The sequence below is a fragment of the Barbus barbus genome (genome assembly GCF_936440315.1).
Source record: "Barbus barbus genome assembly, chromosome: 7".
NCBI classification, from domain to species: domain Eukaryota; kingdom Metazoa; phylum Chordata; class Actinopteri; order Cypriniformes; family Cyprinidae; genus Barbus; species Barbus barbus.
Window position 1 is genome coordinate 30669591 of NC_136735.1, and position 17490 is coordinate 30687080.

At 36.4% G+C, this 17490-nt stretch overlaps 2 protein-coding genes across 7 annotated transcripts; one reads left to right on the top strand and one right to left on the bottom strand.

Annotated features, from left to right (window-relative positions):
- Nucleotides 1-1718: 1718 nt before the first annotated feature.
- Nucleotides 1719-13247, bottom strand: LOC306872560 (uncharacterized protein). Its single transcript, XM_079421168.1, has 26 exons — nucleotides 13181-13247; nucleotides 12846-12899; nucleotides 12243-12282; nucleotides 11903-11962; nucleotides 11732-11817; nucleotides 11588-11640; nucleotides 11399-11420; nucleotides 11121-11161; nucleotides 10848-10894; nucleotides 7070-10615; nucleotides 6800-6908; nucleotides 6624-6691; nucleotides 6237-6335; nucleotides 6048-6163; nucleotides 5802-5892; nucleotides 5574-5690; nucleotides 4959-5046; nucleotides 4764-4847; nucleotides 4627-4666; nucleotides 4427-4531; nucleotides 3453-3553; nucleotides 3299-3364; nucleotides 3071-3180; nucleotides 2801-2922; nucleotides 2442-2567; nucleotides 1719-1920 (listed from the first exon to the last, which is right to left on the bottom strand). Exons 2-26 carry the CDS (start codon nucleotides 12863-12865, stop codon nucleotides 1824-1826), a joined length of 5454 nt encoding a protein of 1817 aa, XP_079277294.1. The 5' UTR covers nucleotides 12866-12899; nucleotides 13181-13247; the 3' UTR covers nucleotides 1719-1823.
- A 66-nt stretch (nucleotides 13248-13313) lies between these two features.
- LOC306872253 (small kinetochore-associated protein-like) lies at nucleotides 13314-16560 on the top strand. Of its 6 annotated transcripts, none has more exons than XM_079420745.1 (9): nucleotides 13492-13555; nucleotides 13909-14016; nucleotides 14102-14128; nucleotides 14202-14288; nucleotides 14400-14499; nucleotides 14622-14736; nucleotides 14810-14871; nucleotides 15471-15545; nucleotides 15884-16560. In XM_079420745.1, exons 2-9 carry the CDS (start codon nucleotides 13925-13927, stop codon nucleotides 16013-16015), a joined length of 690 nt encoding a protein of 229 aa, XP_079276871.1. In that variant the 5' UTR covers nucleotides 13492-13555; nucleotides 13909-13924; the 3' UTR covers nucleotides 16016-16560. The 6 variants fall into 6 exon arrangements, with proteins under 6 accessions (XP_079276873.1, XP_079276871.1, XP_079276875.1 ...); XM_079420746.1 differs by lacking the exon at nucleotides 13492-13555 and adding an exon at nucleotides 13674-13698; XM_079420747.1 differs by lacking the exon at nucleotides 14202-14288 and having other exon boundaries at nucleotides 13314-13555.
- Nucleotides 16561-17490: the final 930 nt, after the last annotated feature.

Consider the following 17490-nt stretch of genomic DNA (forward strand, 5'->3'; position numbering starts at 1 on the left):
TGTTGTTACTGTATCTTATCTTATGTATATAAAACACTAAAAATACCTGCACACTGGTGCATTTACAAATTGATGAAGTGCAGGCATTTTTAGTGTTTTATATACATAAGATAAGATACTGTAAGAATATAAACAAAGAAACAAAGTAAAACAAAAAGTACCGATAAGAATACCGTTAAAGTACCGGATCGATAAGCAGTATCGGTAAGAGTAGTAATACCGTTAAAACCTTAACGATACCCATCCCTATTAAAGGGTCTTTCTTTTACTGGAGGAAGAATTGTTATGGATTATTGACTTAACAACTGAAGCCAGCTGCAGTAAAGGCCTGGCAAAGCATTACAAAGGAGGAAACCCAGTCTCTGGCGATGTCCATGAGTTCCAGAATTAAGTCAGTCATTGTCAGCAAAAGAATTCCCAAGTAATATATATATATATATACAGTGCTCGAATTGAATCAAGTCTTATGGGGGGTCCCTAATGCCTTATGGGGGGTCCCGGATCCCCCCAGCCCCCCTTCAATTCGAGCAGTGTATATATATATATATATATAGTTGGGGTTGTAATTCCTAAGCATTTTATGTTATATTTTTGTTCAAACCCTTGAATTAAAGCTTAAAGTCTGCAATTTCATCTTCATTGTTTCATTCTTTCTTTCACTGGAGGAAACATTGTTATGGATTGTGGACTCATGTTTTAGCTAAATACAGTTTAAAAGTTAAAAAGCTGTAAAGATGGGATTGTTTTTTTAAAACATGTAGCTTTTGACTTCACAAGACATTAACTGAACCATTTACTGCAGAGGATCTATTGGTGAGCCAGTGATGTAGTTCTAATGTTTCCAAATTTGTTCCTATGAAGAATCAAACTCGTCTACATTTTCGATGGCCTGTAGGTGAGTAAATTTTCATTTTTGGGTGAACTATTGGTTCGAAGCCGTATTGCACTTTTGTTTTTTTTTTAAATCAGGCTGCCCTGCAATAATTCACTGTCACAGTTTTTGCGCATTCTATGTTGCACAAAGTTTCCTGAACAGAGCCCATCCATTTATCTCCATGCAGTACAAGTCTTGTCAAAGGTCAGGATCATTCCTAAAATCTTCTCCTGTAGTGTCATGGCATGAAATCTTGATTACCTGACAGCTAGCTGACAGTAACAAATTATTTGCTCTATGCAATACAAATCATTCTTCCGTTCACGTCTATGTAGATTGCTGGTTGGGTTTGAGGCCAAACTAGGCTTTTGAAAGATGACACAATAAAGAGTTGCAGTTTGTTGCCACCAACGTTGAGAATAACATTAGTGATTTAATTATCTTAAATTCTTGTAAACAGCTTAGTTTTTGGCTTAATTTACGTTAAGGGAATGATTTTCAGGGTGAGGACTTGGTTTTATCCATTGGTTGTCTGATGTTAAATCTGTAATTATAAATGGAGGAACTTTCTCAACACTGATTGCCACTATTTGCAAATTTCTATGTATTTCCGAACTTAAACCATAATAAACACCCACACAAAGCAGAGTACAAATACACACATAAGAGCATCACTCCCATCATTCACTCCAAAAACCAAGATTACCTGCCTTCTTCATATGTAATTATCATCAGCAGTAGCATCTGAGGCTCCGTTACATCATATTCCATTAGTTGGATTCATGAAGCAAAGATCCAGTCGTATCAGGGCAAGAAAAGTAAAGAATGCCAGCAAACTTGATGTGGTTTTTGGCTACATTTGTAATTATTATTTATTTGATTATACAAACACCAGTATGTACAAACATTTAAAAGACAGCAAAGAACAGATTAAACAAGGCCTGAGATCCTAGAACAGGAGGTCATCATGAATCTTCTTGAGGACTTTTGTCAGATAGTTCTTGGCTGGTTTGACTGATGATATGATGTCTTCAATTTGACTCAACCTACAGAAGACAGCAAGCATAAAACAGACAATATCAACACAAAATAAACATGTATTGTGAATAATTTTATCGAATGAACATCACTGTAGCTGTTGGTAATATTTCCATTTCAATGTACCATGGACCACATGCTGATGAATGATCTTGAGAGAACTGTTTTTCATTTATTCTAAATTTTGCCACTCTCAGCACCAATGTGAACTGCATTTCATCTACAGTACATAAGTAAAAATTACTGTGTGGTATATAGGAAACTGTGCTATAAAGTACTCTAGTCATAAACAATGTTTCTGTCCAACAGACTGAGTTACAATTCATATTATATTAATAATTTGTACTTTTCTTTGAACGGTTAGATGTGAAAAGCTGTTGTGCTTCACTAAATGCTGCCCAGAGACTTAATAATAATTCTTTCTATTAACAATTCTGTCTAATGGAGGTGATGTTATCTCCACTTAAAATGCCAGATAACAACATTTCAACTTGTTATGATCTAAAAAAAATGTTAATTGCTTTCAAACCTTGTATCCCCAACATGTTTTTTGAAGTCCTGTATATGAAGTGGCCCAAAGGGATAGGCTGGAGTGACCATCAGACTTAACTCAAACTTTTCAAAGGCTTTCAGACTTGAGAAGATGACATGAACTCTGCAAGAGGAAAAACAAAAACAAATTATTACAGTTTCATTAATCTGCCATTATGGTTACAAACTTTCTAAAAGAAAGTCTGCATCAGAAACTTCAAGTTGACACATGCTTCTGTTGTTTTTAAGAGGTTAAGACAATGTAAAAACTTGAATCTGTGTCATCCACATAAGCAACATGGCTCAACATGCCAAGGAAAAGTGCATGCATAAAAAATAATAAAAGGCGTAACATACCGTGTGTCTGTACAGGTGGTCTTCAGGATGCAGAGCTTCAATCCACCCCACTTCTTCAGCCGGTGAATCTCCTCACCCAAGAGCCTGAGACGACCCACCACCAAACTAATGTCATGAAGTAGCTGTTGAGAAATTATCCAAAAGCATTTAGACTTCTTCTTGTCATTGTTTTATTCAGACTTGATCTTGCACAGTGCACACCTTTGTAGCAAAACAATGTCTCAGAATGTTAAAGACTGAATGCTTGTACTATGTAGTGTTAGTGTTTACCTCTGGTATATGTCGGGTTGTTGGGTACCTCTGTGTCCATTGAGTTTGAGAATGATAGTATAGTGCAAGTAACTTGTGGACCATGCTTGCATGACACTCAGATTTTTCCACTTTAAAAAAAATTGTCAGGGGAGATCCATACAAAGTGGATTTGAAATATTTAAATGTAAAATAAATAAATAAAATGGAAACATCATAAAAAAGTAATTTCATTTATTGTTCACTTACCATCCAGGTGCAACTGGAAGCTTACATCTATATTTCGCTCCACATCCTCAGTCATCCAGTCCTTTCCTAATAGACAAGAGAATATTTTATGCTACTATGTGACACTAATGACGAAAAACCATTAGGAGTAATTATGAAGCGATAATCAACTCACCAGCAGGTGTTTGCAGGTTCACCTGCAGATGCACAGTTTTGTGAAGGAAGGTAAACAAAGCCCCCCTTTCATCTGTCGCATCAAGACGCCACTCGTTCAAACTGAAAAACAAATCATCACACCTTCAGTACAATACATATACAGGGCACGTCATTAACGCTTGTCCGCTTGTCCAGGACAAGTGGATTGTTTGAAGGGGCAAGTGAAAGAGGATTTTACTTGCCCGACCGGACAAGTAACCTGATTGAAACATCAATAACAAACAATATAGGGCAGCACCGAAACTTTGGTGAGAATGATTCTGATTTTATTACTTTCAGTGTAAACGGTGACTGATAACAGATAATGTATTCATAAAGTTAAAAAGTGCTCTAGAAAACAATTTAAGGCAAATATCACAAATATGCTGATTAAAGTAAGACTTCATAAAGCATTGAGAGTATTGCTTCAGAATGACATTTACACCAAATGTCATTGCCCTGGACAAGCACATATCAAGGCTTAATGTCGAGCCCTGCATAAATGCATTATATATATATATATATATACACACACACACACACGTGTATATATATATATATATATATATATATATATATATATATATATGTGTGTGTGTGTGTGTGCTAGGCACAGCAGCCAAATAATAACAATAATATTAAACATACTGAACGCAACATCTAGTATTTAGCAAAAATAAACATTAGCAAACCACATGGGACAAGCATGGAAGTGTAATTTCTGTGAGCTTGTCTGCTGGTGTGCTAGAAAAGCTAGCAAGCGATTATAAATCAACAAAGCTGTCCTCACAGCGAGTGAGCGATGATGCATTGTTTGCTGCTCTTTAACAGCTGAATTGATTATAATAGGGGAGTTTTACAATTGTTATTGTCACTCGTGTGCTGCGCTTGCAGTGGAGACAGGGTGTCAAAGTGCTGCTACAATCAGTTTTAAATTGAAGGAAAAACAAATACCTGTTCAAAGTGGCAAGATGATTCTTAAGGCTACTGGATTCCCCTTGCAACTTCTCCTGTTGGCTCTCCAAAGACCTCATTTGAATCTCCAACTCACCAATTTCCCTAAGTTGTTTTATATTTTTAGTATTTTAGTATTCAGCAAAAAAAATCGATATCTAAATCATTTCCTGTGGTGCTGATAGAAGAATATACAGTACCTCTCCTTTTCCGTGACAGCTGAATTAAACCTATGTAAATCTATTAGTAGAGAGAGGAAAAACAAGGAAAAGACAAATCATCACTTCTCTTCCGTACCAGATTCATAAAACTCAATAATATAGTAGCACACACTTACCCTCTTCCTTGGCTTTTAAGGCTGGTCTGGTTTGAGGAGCATCAAGATGATCTCCCATAATCATGGCCTCTACAGATGCAAGTTCTAGTATAGAAGGAGGAGTGAGTTATTTACCTGCAGGTTAGTATATGATTATGTAGTACTTTATGCTCTACTCATTCAAACATGAAACAGAGCCAAGAAGGAAATCAATACCCGTTTCTAAATCATTTATGCATCCATCCAAGTCTTCAATCATTTCATCTGTCTCTTTGATTTTAGATATCAGATTCTGTTTTGCATCCTAAATGTATTGGGGGAAAATACAGATGCACAGCGGTTAAGACTTTTAGTCAGTGTCAGTTAGCACTAGTGTATTACTTTAACAAAATTAAAAGTTAATAAAAAGTTATCTGCAAAAACAACATTTAACAGATAAAAAACTACCCAAAATTACAACCTTTTCTTAAGATAATACTGAAGACTGATAATCTTGCACTTACTCATTACATCCAATTAAATTCTAGCAGCAGTAAATCAAGTTCATGGCAGTGATGTAACTGAAGAATAAGGGCTATTTTATTTCATTTATTTTTTATCATTTAAAAACGTTGTGTTCTTCATTTTCCCTAATTAATTCCTGTTTTAAAAGTAAATGCACACAGGAAATAAAAGTGTGCTCCAATCAATTTCCTAGGGTCTATGTATCAGACTTCTTCAAATCAGGACATTTAGAATAAAAACGAAGAATATTTAGACTAAAGATTAATTTGGCTTTTGAGAAATGATTTAACAAAATCAACATAATAAAATAATCAAAAATGTTCTTACCCCTGTTGTTTTGATGAGCTCCGAGTACAAGGCTCCTTTCATTTCATGAGAAAGTGCTTTGCTTCTCTTTCCAAAGTAAACTCTTCGCTCTTTCAACTTGGAGCCAAAGCTTTTTAACTGAGGAAAACAAACATACATGAAGATTTAATCTCAAAGATGAACAATATAAGCTGCGATTTTAATGATTTAACATAAAATGACCCAGGATTGGCTATAAAAACAACATACTTGCTCTTCAGAGAGAGTACACAACTCTTGCTGAAGGGATCCATTAATGCATCCCAGGGATTTCTCTTGTTCAGGCATCTGTTCTTTAAGTCTATGAAGAAATAGTTTTTTTAAAAAATATAATGTATTTTTTTTTTAATATATATAAATGTATAATTTATGTCAGTTAAACGCAGGCACACACACACAAAAATGCAGTGGTAGTGTTTTTAGTGTCAGCATTATCAAATACACACTGGTACATACCCCTCTACTATCTCTGTGAGATTCTTACAGTCTTGCTCATATACTCTCTGCTTGGGGTGGTATATGTATTTCTCTTTGAGCAAATCCTCCATGGTGCGTGTCTCTCCAGCTCTACACTGAAAAAGGAAAGATGTGTTACAACCATCTCATTTGTTCACAAAGAGAACAAGAGAAAGCCAGACCACTTACACTGTCAGGAAGAGCACTTGGTCTAGATCTGTGGATAACAAAGTTGATACCAAAGTGGCTTAGGAACTCATTCACTGTGATGCTTCCGTCCTCAAGTTTCTGGAAATAAAAGAATGAGATAAAGAATTATACTTTTATATTGTCATAAGTAGTGCTTTCCCATGCAAAACATGTTGGTGTGTCAAAGCCCACTTTCCCTAAACAATTCACATATTTAAAAGTATTATTCATGTCTGTTGCAATTACAATATGGGACAAGTTACAGGGCAAAGTGTAACATTTACGATTGTTCTTCAAATCCCTTAAGTATGAGCAACAGTGATAGGCAGCACACAAAAAATCATTTTAAATATGGGGGATAATGAGAGTGTGTGTAAATAATGCTACCTTGCTGAAATCAAATACGTGATCCAGCGTCCCATCCATATGAGAGTCAAACTGTGAGTATTTGAGAGCTGGAAAGCAGATCACATTTTCTTTTATAAATATACCACATTGAAACCTTCTTAATGGTTTTGGAAAGTGCATTTCACTGAGTCTGAGAACTGACACAAGTAACTCACTGGATTCAGACACTCCTGTATCTTCAATTGTCTTTGCCTTGGGATTCTGAGCGGCATGCCTTGTAAAATTACCTTCCCACTGTACGGCAGCTACATGACAGTCTGGCCCCTGAGGAGACAGAATCTTATGCATTAGCATAATAATGCACAACAATGGAGCCCACGCTGAACACTTTATTAAAGAACATAATAAGCGTCCTCTAAGCATGTAGCAGGAAATACCAAGCAAACAAAGTATTAAAGTGAAAATTATTAACATTTTGTGCCTACCATGTCAGAAACGCAGACTTTCTTGGTTCGTTCCGCTGTAATAGGGTCTTCCTCTGGATGCGGCCTTTTAAAACAAGGACTCGTGCTTGTGTCTGACTCAAAGCCTTCATTCTCCCAAGGCTCTTCATATTTAGTTACAACCAAAGAACCATCCAGTTCATCTTGCTTTTTAATTGGCCAATTTTCAAGACTCCCAGACAAATCTTCTTCGCTGCTCATTTCAGGTAACTCTTCATCATTAATATTGACTGTTTCACATTTGCTATTTTGTTCAGCAACATCAAAATGTTTCTCTAGCTGAAGACACTGTAAATCATTAGTACTTATGGTCACAGTTTTGTTAGGAGTTACAGTTGTAGCTCGTTTCGGTAGTTTTGGTACGATACCACACAATGACAACCTTGATGAGAATGCCTTCTTTTTAAGACTAAAAGGTGTGGTCTTCTCATTTTGAGCAGAATTATTTATTTGCTTGACTTTAGGCGTGACATTTGAAGTTGGCTCATTGGAAATTTCCATTTCACACTGCTCTTTAAGAAAATTCTCAGCGAGGGAACAAGAAGACAGAGGCGCAGTTGTGCTTCCTTTTATCGCTTTTTTCTCTTCCTGGATAAGCCTTGACATGTTGCGAAGCTCCATTTGAAAGTCAGCTAGACTTCTCCGTCTTGCTTTTGCATGTTGCAGCTCTTCTATAATGAAGGAATCAACTACAGACTCATTTGAGGAGGAACCTTCAAGTTGGACTGAGCTTTGTTCCTTGTTAGGCCAAAGTGCTTGACCCTCTTCAATTCTAGAGCTACAAAAAGTCTTTATCTGTGCTGCTTCTTTCTCATTAAAATAAACACTTTGCTCTGTTTCAATGGGCATTGTAAGCACCTTTGTAACCTGCATATCACTGTCTTCATCAGTCGTCATCACATTGCTTGGATGTGCCATTTCACAATTTTTGTCCACTTGCATGTCAGCTGGGCCATAGGATATTGTCTCGGTGTTGTTGCATTTAATGTTTTTGCCATCAAGATCAAAAACATGTTTTGAGGGGAAGACATGGTTAATAGCACACTTGGCAGGTTCACTCACTTCATTTTGTTCTTCACTTGACACAGTGCATCTAGAAACCGATGTAGATGCCCAAAGTGCACTGTCATGCACTTTGATCTCTGTAGCACTTGCTGCCAATGTGCTTTTTGAGTCAATTGCAATCGTGTTGCATCCTGTTAGTTCCATTTCATCATCAACACAGGGAATAGCTAGATTTGATGCACTGGCTTGACTTGTCATTTCCATGCAGTCAGACTCATCCTGTGTTTGACAACTTTGTGCTACAGGCAACAGATTTATCTCATGCTTACTTTCCTTATTGGATACAAAGCTCTTTAACACGATATTGCTGGTGAGTGCCTGGGTTATCTCCATACTGTCAACATCAGGACTGGAGGATGTAGATACAAGGTTCAAACTCCTCCTGGATTTACTGAATGGTTTGGCCCTCTTGCAGTTTTCAGCCTCAAGCACAACAGTCTGACATTGTGTCATGTCCATGTCATCAGAGTAGGAGAAATCAGTGTGATGGTTATCAGCTTCAGTATTTTCAGGATCACACATCAAGGGCATCATTCTTGCTCCTGACGTTCTTTGAGTCATAAAAGCTTTATACTTTTGCTCACTGACTGGTGCCATGTGTACCTTAGTCATCTCCATAGGTTCAACCACAGTAATGGTTTGATTAGCAGAAAACGGAGCTCCTGTTGTACCCGTGATATCCACAGTACTCCCTAACCAGGTACGGTTTGAGTCAATGTTAATAGTGGTGCATCTGGTCAATTCCATTTCATCAGGACTTGGGGTAGAAATCCTATCAAAAGTACTTGGTTGGCATGTCAAGTCTATACAGTCACTATCATTATGTTGATCTGATGTAGTTGTGGCAGGCATCAGAATGCTTTCATCTCTTTTCTTCTTGGAGGACAGAAAAGCATTTAGCATTATACGTCCTGTGAATGCTTGAGTCACGTCCATCCCATCACTGCCTTCAGGTCCAGATACTGATGTATTAGGCCAATTGTTCCTTGAGTTGTTTAAAGGTTTGTCTCCACTGATTTGCTTGGCCTCGAGAAAAATAGTTTGACACTGTGTCATCTCCATCTCATCAAAATGTGCAGTTTGGGCTATTGGGAGGTGGCCTGATTTGTTGTGATTCATTATCACTCCATCTTCAACTAAATCAAAGCAGGGCATCTTGCTTACTCTGGGAACTGGACGGAGAGCTTCCTCCTTCATATCGCCTGTATGCTCATCTTCTCGAACAGATCTGGATAAAGGTACAAGAGGCAAACTCTTCCTTGTGTTGCTGAATGGCTTGTTTCCACTTGATTGTTTGTCATTGAGAAATATAGTCTGACACTGTGTCATCTCCATATCGTCAGGATTAGCAGTTGGAGCTATAACATTGTTGCTAGATTTGTTTCCATCCACTGTTTCTCCATTTCCAAAAGAATCAAAAGTGGACATCTTGCTGTCTGGCTCCTTCATACTCATTGTGTGGTCTTTTTCTCTAACAGATACATCAAATGTTCCCGTCATTTCCATGTCAACAGAATTATTAGTCTGGGCTATCAAGAGATTGCTCTGTAAATAACCAGCTTTATTTTGATCTGTTGTCTCTCCATCTCCAATCATATTAAAGGAGGACATCCTTCTTGCTGTGGGAACCGAAGGCTGAGCTTGCTCCTTCATACTCATTGTGTGGTCTTTTTCACGAGCAGATACATCAAATGCCCTCGTCATCTCCATTGCATCATCATCCTCAGAGAAATGATGGGATCTATTGTGCTCCAGAGCAGCCTGGACATTGCAAATTATATTTCCTGTAACTTTGATTGCAGCAGTCTGGTTCAAAGTGAGCTCCATGTCATCTGGGATGTTCGAAAAGGCGGGTGTCATGAATGCAACACCTCTTTGATTTACAGAAACAGAGGGTGTAAAAGGCTGAGCATTATCTTTGTTTTCAGTTACAACAGTGTGACTCTTGGTTGCCTCTATATCAGCGTCTTCAACCATTCCAACACGAGAACGCCTTCGTTGAAGTCCCAGAGGTTGTTGTGGGTTATCCTTGGCACCTGGATGTTGCTTCACTAAAAAAGATTGCAAGCGATTCTCCTTATCAATATCCAATGTGCTTGTATTGGCTGAACTGAAGATATTACCAAACTGATTTTCTGAATAGTGGGGCTTAATGGTATTTACAGTGGGTAAGCTCATACTGGCGAGAAAAGCACTGAAGTCTGAGTCATTGGCTGGATTTTTCCTCTCTGCTTTTGCTTCATGTGGCAAACCCTTCTGACTTGCGACATTCAGATCACCACAGATCGTCTGAGTCATGTTGACGCTAAATGACGCTGGTTTTGTCTCTTCTTCAATTTCATAATCCTTATCAATTGTGATTGTGTGACTCTGAGTAATATCCATGTATCCAGTATCCTCTCCGAGCAGCATTGTTCTATCCACACAGTCATCTTGCAAGACTGGATCGGAGAAAAAATTCTCCTATAAATTGAGAGAGAAAGGTCAAAATAATCAGTGTATGTCAAAACAAGGTGTGTATCAATGCCAAATAAATACAAAAACGCAGAAGTAGTTATTGACAATCAGGCTTTGTACATTCTCACACTCCAAATTAAATGTCTGTTGCAGCATACATATAATTTAATCAAGGATGTCAAATTGCAGAAGCCCGAAATTCATATTTTTGCCTTTCCGGTCTTAGGTTAGTACTTACCTTATGCTGGGACAGATAAAGAGGAGTGTTTAACAAAGTATCCAGGCCTGAAAGGAATTGAAAGGTTTAGTGGTTCACTGTCTGACTTTGAAAATCATTTGCAGCAAGAATACATGCATGAAATCATTAAATTGCGGTACAGAGAACAACACTTATTCAAATTATGTCAACACACTCCCATTTTGAATAAAACCCCTTGCACTTTGAACAAGATTGGAGAACAAGGTCTCAATTGGTCAGCAAAATTTGACATCTTTTCCATGAAAAGATTACCTTTGATTTGGTGACTTCCCTCATCCACAAAATGCAGAATCCTGTCATTAGAGGAAAAATAAAGAAAGTTACAGCATTACATATATGATGTGGATCACATGGATACACAAAATCATAAAATACTGCTTTTACACAGCTGGGCCATATCTGTGCTGGATGCGCCAGATTGGAAAGATTAAGCAGGGAAAGCATTTTGGCCTAACGGTAGAAAAGCAGCTAAACATGTCCAACTTGAACAAGTTGGAAAACAAATGAAAAAAACATAAGCCATTACTTACTTTTGATTTGATCTATCTCCTGCTGAATTTAACGAAACACAATGAAGTAAATTAACAGCGTGCAAATGTTTTATATATGGAACAGAAATATTTAATGCTTTTCATTTGAGAGAACTGGTACACATAACCCTTAACAAAGGAACCACAAATTAACTCGGGTAACATGTCAAAAACAAATAAACTGCTTACCAACTTGTGTGTTTTGAATGGATGCTAGAACAGGAGATTCATTCTTTGCTTCGCTGTAAAATTTTAAATATCATAAATGAATTATCTACGCATGTAATTTATGTTTGCATCTTCCAATTAGTGGGTCAACATCATTGCACTTACTTTGTAAAGACTCGAACATTATTTGTAGTGGCAAAACTCACTCTTCGTGAATTTCTCTTCTTCTCAACAGGCTTGACAATTTCCTCCTGCACAAATAAACACATAAAAATATATATTTTTTAAAATAACAACAACAAAAATTGTATTCAAAACACTCAGTAATTTAATCACCTTTTGTTCTTCTTGCTCAGCTCCATTTATTTTCATAGATGTCCGTGTAGCTTTTAAAATCTGTCAGGGGACAATCAAGGGGCACTATATTATGTCATGAGACATTTAGAAATTTAAGAAAATTAATAGGAAAAGGCTCAAAATTTCTCAAAGTGGGACACCTATTGAGTTATTGTTTATGTGTACATTCTTCCATTACTAAAAAATGGAAATATATTCATTCTAATATTCATCCTAAACTAGAATGCAAATATACTGAAGGATCATATTTATATATATTTAAAAAAAAACTAAACAATGGAAAGCATACATCTTCAAAAAGTTAATAATGAATACATACTGAAGACAGTCTCCTTCTTGAGGATTTCACTGCCTCATTGCTGGAAAAAATAAAAAAGATTAGTTATACAAGTTTTTTAATAACATATTGTGGAATTTACCTGGAAAGAAAACCACTTATGTATAAAACATGGACATTTATTTATCAAATGCTTTTTTCTAATGCATTGAAATCAATTTTACAAGCCCAAAAAGGGGTGTTTTTTGCATTACATCAATACATGACAGTAACTAAATTATCAACTTCAACTTACACAGATGCATTTAAACAGTCATTATAAAAGCAAGCAACGACAAGCGATCTGATCTTATTTCCAAGCCACTAAAGCCTAAACGATGAATATTATATGGCAAAATATTATATTTGTTCAAGAGGTGAAGGCATAATTACAAATACAATAGTTCTGACATTTACATTAAAGCAAAGCAAAACGTTATCAAAACATTAACGGAGTTCTGTCTTGAGTTTAAATATTCTCAGTAAGTTACAGTAAATCACACATAGAAGAGCATTTTGAAAATGCGCAGAGCGACATTTACACACAATCAATAAGTGCAAGACTGCATTATTCATCCAAAGATCCATTATAAGAGATCAACTTACCCTAAATTCAGCTGCTCCATCTTCAATTCATTTGAGTGATACAGCTCACAAAATCTAATCAATAAAAGTGAGGAACACTATATTTGAAATAAAAATTAAATAAACAAGACGTTTAAGGTGGTTTGTTAAAATCAGTTTAAAGGTTATCTACATTATCAGGCGTGTTTTGTTTCAGTCCGTGTGTGCTGTGACTGTCAGACTAGACTCAAAGCAACAACAACAGCATTACACTGAAGAAAACTAACAGCTCTCGGCATTTCAATGACTTTAAACATGTCTTACTTTCATAAAAGACAGATTTTCAGTTGAATAAGAAAATTAATAAAGCGCAATACCTAAACTTAATTTCCCTCCATTCGCTGCTTGTCTTTTTTTCTTCGTAGAATTTGAACTCAACCGCCGCGTCTCTTCCTCGCAGACTTTCCACATGACGTGCCCCTCTCGCGCCCTCCAGTGGAGCGTAGAATTATTACAACCATTTAAATTAAATATAACAAAACACATTCTTTAGCGAACTTTGGTTGGATATATGATCGATTTATGAATCTTACATATATATATGTTTTATATACAGACATTTAGTTTCAACGTTACATACAAATGTCCGTCTAAAACACTGATGTGGATTTGCAAAGGAGGCGGAAGTGACGTTATTTATTTTGAAAATTCATGGCGCTTTTAAAACATTCTCTACTAATCCGTTTGGTGTGGTAAGTTTATTATACATCCATACTTCATTTTAAAATAATTTCAGTTACCGTTTATTTACGATGTGAGATCTTTTAGTAAAACAATCGCATTGTATTTATGGAAAAAAAATGGTCAGTTGACTTGTTCGAGACACATAAGCGAAGTATGACATGAACATGATGCGATCTTATACTATTATATATATATATATATATATATATATATATATATATATATATATTCTGAGATCAACGAAGCGTATTTGTTTTACATACATTATTTACGTTCATGGTGGTAATACAATTCAGACAGGCAATGTTTTGGTATCTCATTTTCAGTAACGTTACCGCAATAAATGTGATTGTTTCTCCAGAAAGCTGTATTCAGACATGAAGAGAGTTCAGACAAATGACACAGCGATCCCTGCACAGCCCTGTGTGGCATCCAGAGCTGCACATGTCAAGAACGACACAGAAAATAAGTGGGTATCTTTGGTAAAAGTTCTGCAAATATTTTCTTTACTGTAAACACCAATTTTTTAATATATAATGGCTTTATTTTTTTAGGAAGAACCAGTACAGATCTCTGAAAGTGTAAGTACCAATGTATGTGTGCAATTTATTGAATATGATGAAATAAAAATGCTGGTATGATACTGCTGTTTAGTCCAGGAGAGTTGAACTTCAACCCTAATCAAACACACCTGAAGCAGCTAATCAAGGTCTTACTAGGTATACTTGAACTTCCAGGCAGGTATGTTGAGGCAAGTTTGAGCTAAACGCTGCAGGACACTGGCCCTCCAGGACCAAGTTTGGTGACTAGTCTGTTTGAAAATGTAAATGCATACTACTCCGATTTTCTCAGGCCATCTACAAGATATGGGCAACAGAATGACATAAGGGAGCAGAATAGAGTCCTGACCTCAACAAATGAAGACCTGCAGAGACGGCTTGAGGAAATAAAGGTGATTACACTAATCATTGATCTAGTGTTTTACTCAAATACAGTAATTGTGTTATGGTGTACAGTGATATTTTAGAATAGTTGATGGAGTCAGAAAGATTTCTGTTTCTCATGTTTCTTAAGGGAACTGTGACTGACCTGGAGCAGCGGTGCACAGACCTCCAAGGAGAAAATCAAGAAATTCAAAAACAGTTGCGAGACTGTCATGTCCTCCTTGTTGCAGAAAGCCTTGACCCAGGTTATCATTTATTTTAACTCCGTTGGATTGACACATGAAGTTGTTGTTGTAGTCTAAACCACCTCAAATTCAGTTTCAGGGGAAAAGTTGGGCCAGACAGCTCAACAGAAGGAAGAACAAAGGAAAGAAGTTATGGTAACTAGTTTTTTTTCTGTATTTGTATACTTTCATATGCTGTATTCATTTTGTTTGTTTATATAATATGTGACTTTTTAATAAAAATATATATGCCTTTTTACACACACACACATACCTGTATATATTTTTGGAGATTGTGAATGCGAAAAGCCTGTATAATCTTAGTAGCTAAACAAGTCAAGGAAAAAAAAAGCAAATTCATATTTTTCAATAAGGAAACAATAGTAATCATTTTTTTTCTTAAATTTCTTTAACTCTTGGAAACATGAGATGCTAATAAATGGACCCATGGTCACTGCACGGACATATAATGGGGATTGATTATATAATCAGCCATATTGTACAGTCATCTGTAGTGCTTTCACACCAACTTATTTGCTTTTATGGTCTGATTACTATTGTGTTACTATGTAGAAGATGTATAAGACTGCATTCTGAAACACAAATGAAGCCTAATTCTGGTCTATAGCATGTTTCACATGGAGAATCCATCCTGACAATGTTGTTTAGTGCAGGGCTAATGTTAATCTCAGACGATGGAAAATTGACTCAATTAATTATTAATTTTCTATCCATTTGGTTTCTTCTAATGGTAGACTGTTTCTCAAAATCTCCTAACTGAGCTGAAACTGTTTGATGAGACGGCAGAAGAGCATGCAGCAAATGTACTGGTGAGTGTTTTTTTTTTTTTTTTTTTAATATTCAAAAATACTGGGTTATTTATCCTGATTTGAATGTCCTGCGGCACTGACCAGACATTAATACAAATGTTTCACTAAGACTGATTTATATGAGGATGAAATTACACACATTCTGCTCTGCTGGGCTAGAGGCTGTATAATTAATCATAATGCCAGGTTCACAGCTGATAAAATATTAATATGAAATGTTCTAATCCTGCTAAATGTTATTGAGTGTGCTTCTCCAAAACTACTGGAATATGGCATGACCTAAAACGGGTTCAGTGAGGATTTTGTCAGTCTCTGTTTGCTCCTCTGAATGCTTGTAGGAAGTGCAGAACATCATGAGGGACCTGACGGAAGTGCATGAAAAGCTACAGCAGGAGAGGGCATTGTTCACTTTGGACGTGGAGGAAATGGAGAGAGCTTTGGGGGAGGCAGAGACACTCTTGATGGAATAAATGAAAGAAACTCTTTCACTGGCCATAAACACTGCAGTGCCATATGGTGTTGTTCGGAGATCTGTCAGTCTGAGAACGAGAAGCATTTGGGCAATAGCGTAACATACTGTTGCGTTTCAAGGAACATATAACTCATACCATTTTAAGAAACACATTTTTAAGAATGCTTTATGATCTGAATGATTTTTTGTTTTTGTCTGCTTACAAGTTAAAATATTAATATAAACAATTTTCATGTACCTCTAGAACTGCAAGGCACTTCTTAAATGATGCTTACTGTATATTGTTTTCATTTGAATTCTTTGTGTAAACATGACCTGAAAGATAATTAAATATTAAACTGGCTTCAACAAGAGACATTTACATAGTGTTGTGCCATGTCATCTACTTCCATCATAGTATCTGAGACCTACAAAATGATGCCAATAAGTAATAGTTAAACTGAGTATACTTAATAAGCATTGTCCAATTTGATGTGGAGATTTAAAACACCATGCCCATGTAATGTGTGAGGTAAGACAAGCCAATAAAATGTATCTTCATTCAATCACTCTTTCCTCATGATGCATTTTTCAAACATCTGTCACAACGCATCAAGACTGAAATGACCACTGAATTGAATTAATTGCCATTCAAATGGAATAGTCTTGAATCAGGTAAATTATATTGTTGTTTTTTTGCATTTTTCAAAAAAAATTAATGAAAATGTAGTCACTCAGGCCTTCCAAGTTTTTTGTTCATCAGAACAGATTTTAGAAATATAGCATTTCATCACTTGCTCACCAATGGATCCTCTGCAGTGAATGGGTACCGTCAGAATAAAAGTTCAAACAGCTGATTAAAACATCACAATAATCCACAAGCAATCCGCACAACTCCATCAATTAACATCCTGTGAAGCAAAAAGCTGCGTGTTTGTAAGACACAAATCCATCAAGACATTGCTTCTGGCTAAGCCCTGTTTCCCTAAAACTGCTTTCTCCAGTGAAAAAGAAATCTTGTCTGAATCAGAAGGGAAATCTGAACAGATCACTGTTTACATGCAAAAACAGCTCAAAATATGTCGGTGGATTTTGATGTGAGAGCAGGAGAGGGAAGTATTACACTGGAAGAAGTGTTATAATGGACTATGGAGTTGTATTTTGGCTAGAAGCAACTGTTTAAAATGAGAAAAGCCTTAATTATGGATTTGTTTCTTATACAAACATGCAGCTACACGACATTAATTGATGGAATGGAGTCATTTGGATTACTTATGGATTATGTTGTTTTTATCAGCTGTTTGGACTCTCATTCTGACGGCACCCATTCACTGCATTGGTGTGTAAGTGATGTAAAATTTCTCCAAACCTGTTCTGAAGAAGAAACAAACTCCTCTACATCTTGAATGGCCTGAGGGTGAATTAATTTTCATTTTTGAGGAAACCAGGTCTCTCCTCAACCACCACCAGTGTGCAGCATCCACTTGGATGATG